General features: G+C 39.7%; 1 protein-coding gene across 1 annotated transcript; it reads left to right on the top strand.

Annotated features, from left to right (window-relative positions):
• Positions 1-875: 875 nt before the first annotated feature.
• On the top strand, positions 876-5,122 carry LOC117002008 (cilia- and flagella-associated protein 161-like). The gene is given in 8 exon segments (XM_033070781.1): positions 876-971; positions 1,082-1,171; positions 1,301-1,554; positions 2,172-2,256; positions 3,122-3,280; positions 3,912-3,985; positions 4,889-5,061; positions 5,064-5,122. Coding segments are annotated over 8 exon segments (990 nt in total).
• Positions 5,123-7,322: the final 2,200 nt, after the last annotated feature.

Genomic DNA, 7,322 nt, shown 5'->3' with positions numbered 1-7,322 from the left:
CCACAGCAGGATGAAACGAGGTGGTTTTAAAGACCCCTTTCAACCCAAAACTTTATGATTGACAGTAGTCACCAACAGTGCAGGGATGATGCAGTGAACTCATTTGTTGTGTTAAACTGGTGCTCCTTTTTAATACGGAGTGTAAAAGGCAAGTGGCCGAGGAGGGGCACTCGACTGACCCGAGCTGTTCTTAGGGCTCGGGAGAGGAGACCCAAATGCTGAGTGGCAGAACAAGAGCGAACAGCCTCAGGCTGCTCTGGTGAACTCAGAATGGAAACCGATCCACAGAAAGGATTGTCACTGCAGCAAGCTGCCCAGGGCAGTGGTGGAGTCGCCATCCCCGGAGGTTATTTAAGAGATGTGTGGACTTGGCAGTGCTGGATGGACAGTGGGAGGGGATGATCCGAACGCTGCTCTTCCCCACCAAGCGCCCCACGGCTCCCTCAGCGCGCTCCGGCCCCGCTCCGCCCTCAGCGCCGCTCAGGCCCCGCCCCCAGCCCCGCCCCACCCGGGGGCTGGCCAATGGGGGCCCTGTCCTTCCCGTGCTGGCCAATTGCAGCCCCGCCCTTCTCAGGCTGGCCAATCGCAGCCCCGTCCTCCCCTGACCGGCCAATCGCGGCCCCGCCTTCCCCTGACCAGCCAATCGCAGCCCCGCCCTCCCCTACCCAGCCAATCGCAGCCCCGCCCTCCCCTACCCAGCCAATCGCAGCCCCGCCCTCCCCTCACCGGCCAATCCCGGCCCCGCACTCCCCGGACTGGCCAATCGCAGCCTCGCCCTCCCCTCACCGGCCAATCGCGGCCCCGCACTCCCCGGACTGGCCAATCGCAGCCTCGCCCTCCCCTGACCGGCCAATCGCGGCGCGGCGCGGGTCGCTATGGCGACGAGGGACGCGATCCGGGCCGGCCATGGCCTCCTACCCGCCCACGGGGTCCGCATCGGGAACTGGCTGGAAGACGAGTACGCCCATCAGGTACCGCCGTCCCGGGCATCACCCGCCTGCCCCCGGCTCCATAAATCCTCTTTAGACGTGAGACTGTGGGTGCTGGATAACATCTCTGCTCCTCTCTTCTTTGCCAACAGGATCTCCTGAATGATTTTATCCGTAAGAAAGAGCAAGGACAACTTTTAGTACAGAGATTAGCCAGACTTCAAGAGAATATTTTCAAGAGGGTAAATTTTAAAGAGGCTTGTGTCCACCTCCCCATTATTCTGCATGCACTAAAAATGATATGGAATTTATATACTGAATATATAAAGGTTCAGATAATTCTATAAAATACTCTGTAAATTCTAATTTAGGTAGAGCTGTCAATATCTTCTGATGGATTTGTTCACTTTGGAGACACCGTGTTGCTTATGAACCCAGACAACAAATCCTCAGGTTTGGAAGGGACCTCGGAGGAGCAGGAGCCCGAAATGCGTGGAGATGTGACTCTGGCTGTTGACATGGAAGAAGTGTCCTGTACTCGGATGAACCCCTGCAGCTCTCAAGTGGACTTAGTGCATGTCAGGAGAGTGGACCCCATAGGTCGAAATGCTTTCTGTATTGTAAGGTCTGCTACTTTATTCTGAGTGGATTTCAATTATTGTTTTAGCTTTAGGTATCTTGTTTGGAGAAATATGCAATGAAGTTTGCTAATACACAAAGGAATATGAGTAAATTTAATTTATTAGAGAAGGAGTCTTCAGTCATGCATTAAGCTTGATTCTATGCTGCATATTACTCTGATTAATTCCTCTAAATCAGCCTAAGTGTGAAGACAGAATCAAGTTCACTGTATCATTTGGTAAATTCTGCAGCTGTTTTTATTCCAGTGGCACACCAAACCATGTCCAAATATCACTAGCATTAATATTCACTGTCTGGCAAGCAGAAATAAGTGTCATTGCTTTTGCTTTCCATGAAGTGAACACGGTTCTGTTCTAAAAGCCCAGCATATTCTCTCTCTCAAATATATATTTAATTGTTGCTGTTTGTTGGAGAAGAAACAGAAGAACAGGGTCCTGCCCAATAGCCAAGGTTAAGATATTTTACCTATTTTAAAAGGTAAACAATACAAAATGTTGTCACAAAGTACATCTAACTGTAAACCAAAACAGACAAAACCCCTAAACATTAGTAAAACTGATGATTTGAATGTACCATTTTTCCCCTTTACAATTTTAACAGTGCTGATGGAAGTGCAGAGGGCGAACCCCTTCGGTACGGGCAAAGCTTTCTTCTTGGGACAAAAGGAGGGGTTTCAGACAAACTGGTAAGGCAATAAAGTTGCAAATGGCAGTGGTAGCATATACTGATAATGTGCATTGATTCCCTTATAACAATAGATCTATAGAGCTGTACACTGGTGCAACATGTTAGTTTTACATAACAGGCTCAGAATCATGCAAAGATAAAGATAAGTAATACCTAATTAGAAAATTTATGCTACTTGCCTGAGGTCAGGTGTGCAGACCAAGGGGACTGTTAGCCAGAATGACTGAATAAAAGAAATCTGTAAAAGGAAAGAAAAAGAAATCACAATTAGATTGTGAATCACGGAAGAATTCTTCAAGGAGATTTTTTAGGGTTTTTCCACTTTGAGCAACTCACTTAAGAGTTGGACTTGATAATCCTCATGGGTCCCTTCCAACTCAAAATATTCTGTGAAACTCCAAAATGAGAAGACTTCCTTGCTTATGAAGATAACCCATACTAGGAATAGAAAGTCATACACTATTCTATCATTCTGAGGAAGCAGATTTCTCTTAAATGGCAACATTCTTTCCCTCTGCAAATTAAAACCAAATAAGGCATTACACATATGTATGCACTCAAAATAAAGTACCCTAACTTTGAAACAGTTTTCCTACTCAACAATCATTTGGTGAGATAAAAATATTTTGAATGTAAATCCATTTTTAAATTAGTATTCACAAATCTGTATATAGAATAACTACTTAATGAGTTTATGAACAGTATGAATCTATCCTCTGGGTTTTACCTGCAACGTTTTAGCTGGGAAGACTGATCAGTCAGGATCCAAGAGAAAAGTTTTTTTGGTTCAAAAATACGTTTTAAAATTACACATCTTGTTTCTTTTACATTAATGCTGTCTTAATATATATTTTTATTTACAGTTTTATCTAGCAAGTGACCACAAAACATTTCAAAATTTTGCTAAAAAATCTCGCCTTCAGAAAGTATTTTTGACAGCTGAGGTTTCCTATTTGGCTCTCTGGCAAGCTAAGTCCTTGGATCCACAACTGCGTCTTGAACACGAAGGATTTCCAGTTCCTGTAAGGAATTAAAACTGTAGGAAATGTTATGAAATTTAATTGAAAGTGGACTACTGAGAAAAAAATTATGTTGATTTTAATATATGTTTCTTTTATGCCAGTTCTGACCTCTACTTTTAGGAAAGGGGAGAGGGAAGGAACAATCTCTTTAATTAGGGAATCTGCTTATACAAATATGTGTTTTACTTTTCATTTTGAGGTTGACTTGTTCAGTTTTTCTCATCAGGAATTTTCAAAGGTTGACATTATCATGTTGTGAGGTGCATTACTTACCTGTTTTTCAGGCCTTTTGACAGTAAATTCCATTTCCAATATTTGGAGATGGGATTAAATAAGAGGTCTGCACATTAAATGTTAATAAAATTCTTAAGGCACCTGAATAAGTAGATGATTTTCCAAATGTTTTCAACCTTTTGTAAACACAGTATTTTCCTGTACCAGATAACTGCTAGGCTTCCTGCAGTGCTGGGGTACAACAGAGTATCACAAATACAATTTTTCCTTTATAACCTTGAACTAAGACTCATTTACATTAATAAACTCACTAATAAACACAGTCAAAATTAACTAATTTTTAAAGACAGTATTGATTTAAAAATGTTTTTCAAGTTCACTTGTTCTTTTCCTCCAGGCAGACACTAAAATTATTATTACTCATTGCTACACCAATCGCAACTTAGCCGTTCCAAGGACCTTCTGTGTGTGGTAAGAATCACTTAACAGCTGGCAGGGGTGTGCACAGTGATGTGCCAACATCAGAATTACTGTGAGGAGCAAGAGAGGTGCTTTAGGAATGCACTGAGGAAATGGAAAATAATGCAGAATGCTATTATCCTTTCCCTTATTTTACTTCTTGGCTGTAATGTGTGCTGCTGTTTTGCTGCAGACAGTTGGATCAGTCTTAGTTGTTCATTTTTCATTACCATATCATGCTTTTAGTTTTCTCTAGTTTTTGGTGGTTCTCCCTTAGAATGCCTTGAGCAATGTCAGTTGTTTGGGTTACTTTTGAAGGAAAAAAATTATATACTAAGAAGTGTAAGGGACAAAGGATCTAAATAAAACCACACTGCATAAAACTCTGTGCTTATATCCATCTGAATGAATGTCTCAGCAAATTGAAGTTAATCCCTCAGTTCAGTTAATACACACATTAAATTAATATTGATTAGGCCTTGTAAGGAGTATTCCAATGTTTCCCATTAACTTCTGACAGAGGATTTGTGTAATGTTTTTGAGGATGAAAGTCTGAAAGTTTGAGGCTGAAGAAGAATTAAGCAGCCAGAATCCTCCTCAGTCAGAGAAGTGGGATGAGGGCCTAACCAGCTTTTACAAATCGAGTTGGTGTATCAGGGCCTTGTTCTGCTGGGGCTCCTTTTAGCTCTGAGGCATTTATTTTGGATTTCAAATTCCTAAATTATTCATTGGAAACAAAGTGGATTATTGTGTTTCTTGTAAGGTCTGGTATTTGAAAGTGTATAGTGATATTTCTGAATAAAACAAGAGAAACACAGAAAATCTGAACAATTTGCAGGTAATGAAGATTTGCTGAATTTGTATCCTCCCTGTATTTAATCCTCCCTGCCCATCCCATCTCTTTTGACTTTGCAGGTCTTATTTTGGAAGAGAGTTTGAAGTCATTTGTCACAATTATCTGGACTCCCACAGAGTTGAAGAAGATAAGAATCACTGGGTGATAATTACAGCAAACCCTGGTCCTGAAGATGGTACAATGCTTGAGAGACCCAAAGCTTTCCCAGAAGGGTATAAGAAAGAATCAATTTCATGAAAACAGAGAATATAAAAGCCCAAGACTACAGCCAGGAGAAGCTGACGAGACTCTGATTCTTGTTTTTTTCTGTTTAGATTTTAGCTTTAGAGATGTTCGTTTTTAAAATGGAAATGAAAGTCTACCATTAGTAATTTTGCATAATCTCATTAACTCATCAAGGTTATAACTGGCAAAAACCTCTTAAAATTTGATGAGCAGCACATCAAAAATGTAAATCAGAAAGGCTCTTTTCCCATTTTCACCTTCACTGATGACAAGAGTTGACAGAACCCAGGAAGCCTAATAGATTTTCATTAAATTACTGCCTCTCAGAGTATATTTAACCAATTCTTCCAAAGCCAAACCAGTGTCACAATTTTTAAAAGGGTGAGTGGATAGTTTCCAAAATACTGAAAACCAAACACACTCTAAGTTATCATGAGATGCTTTGACATTTAAAGTTCATCTGAAAGAAAGTTGGTTGTTGAGCTTGTTCCGCCCTCCATCTAGCACAACATTGCCAAGTGAGATTTTTTTGAGATTATCTTCTAATTCATGGATATAAATGAAGTTTTTCCATGTTTTTCCTAAACACTTTAATATCAAGTAATCAGGAACTTGAGCATAGTGATACAGACTAGACTTACAACAGCCTTTTCCATGCATCACCATGTTCCATTTATCTCTCACCCACAGCATTTACCAATCCATAATAATTTCTAACAAGTCAGAGAGTAAGATAAAATTGTCAGAGAAAATTGGGCACCCACAAGTTTTATGAAAATAAATGCCAAAGCAAAAAAAAAAAATGACATGCTAAGTTTATCCAGTAATAAAAGATTGTAGTCTGTGTTCTAACCTAATTAGACAACAGAGTAACCACATGAAAAAAGAAGAAAAAAGGCATTTGAGGGTAAAAATTTCAGCTGAAACTCACACTTTCTTAAAAAGAAATCAACCAAGTATAAAATGCAAAGACTTGGAAAACAGATGTCATTACTGCATAGATTTACCTGTCTTTATATAGAAGCTGAAAAAGCATCACAAAGAGTCTTATAATGTATTGCATTCCATTACATCCATTTAGTTAAATATGTATTTATTTCATCTCTTACTGTACCACAAAAGTAGGATCTTTCTGCACAAAGTAAGTGATTACCTGAGTAAAATACTACACTGATCTCCATTTATAAAATATTCCAAAGATCTTCAGTGATTATAAAGGTCAATAAAAACTTTCTGTTTTCAAAAACAGCCACTAAACTTTCACAAAGGAAGGGATTGGTCCAAACATATCTTTAAGCCCTATTCCCAAATAATCTGTTTGAAGCCCAAAGGCAAGGCTTACAAAGTTTTAACCTTTATTTTATATAATTAAATGAGCAGCAGCATCAGCTAACTGTCATTTGGCACAGAGGATCTCAGAGCAGCAGGCAGATCATGCTGCTGGGACATTCAGGTTTGCTTTGAGGAATGGACTGCAGGGGACAGCTTTAAAATCACAGTCCTCGTGTGCAAATCTTGACAGACCTATTATAGAAAGGCTGTTATAGGGGAAATTATCTTTAGGAACTTCTTTCACTTTTTCATTTCCTTTATGTAAGGATAACATGATATGTGATATTTTTCTAGAGGGTCTATAGTAGTTCAGCATTCAGAGGTTAAAATTTGCACATTTTCACAACAGATTGACATAACTCTGCTTATATTTGTAGATATTAAAGTTTAATAGATAAAATTTTGTAGATATTTAAGTTTAGTAAGACTTAAACTGCATTAATGCACTGTAGTGTTTCTAACTTGGCCATTGTGGAATTTACTTGTATTAGATGCAGCTATTTCAACTCTTAACTCTGAATCAAATGTAGGAAACAAGAAGAGGCCTTAAACCAAAACCATTTCTGAAAGTTTTGTGTGAACTCATGCAGGAATGAGACTGTGTGGGCAGGGTGCCTGGGCTGGCTGATGTTTGGGGTAGGAGTGTTTGTGTGCATTTGAGTGAAAGGAAAGCAATGCATGCTGTACAAAAACAAGTTTTGCAAAGATTACAGGAAAGAGATAAACAGATACAGAAATTAGTACAAAAGCAGGTAATGGTGGAATTGGGTGCTGATTAAAAGTGGCTTGGAGACTTGTGTGTTTTCATCACTTCTTGCTCATTGGAAAGGATTTATTGAGCTGAAAATAAACGGGATTGAATCAATATTCCTGATTCCATTAGCAACGTTAAACTCACAGATTTATGCACAGATGCATAGTTCTCATATCATCATA

This window comes from Catharus ustulatus, chromosome 12, assembly GCF_009819885.2.
Source record: "Catharus ustulatus isolate bCatUst1 chromosome 12, bCatUst1.pri.v2, whole genome shotgun sequence".
In the NCBI taxonomy this organism is placed as follows: domain Eukaryota; kingdom Metazoa; phylum Chordata; class Aves; order Passeriformes; family Turdidae; genus Catharus; species Catharus ustulatus.
Note: the sequence above shows the minus strand (reverse complement) of the source record. Positions and strands in the feature narration are given on the sequence as shown.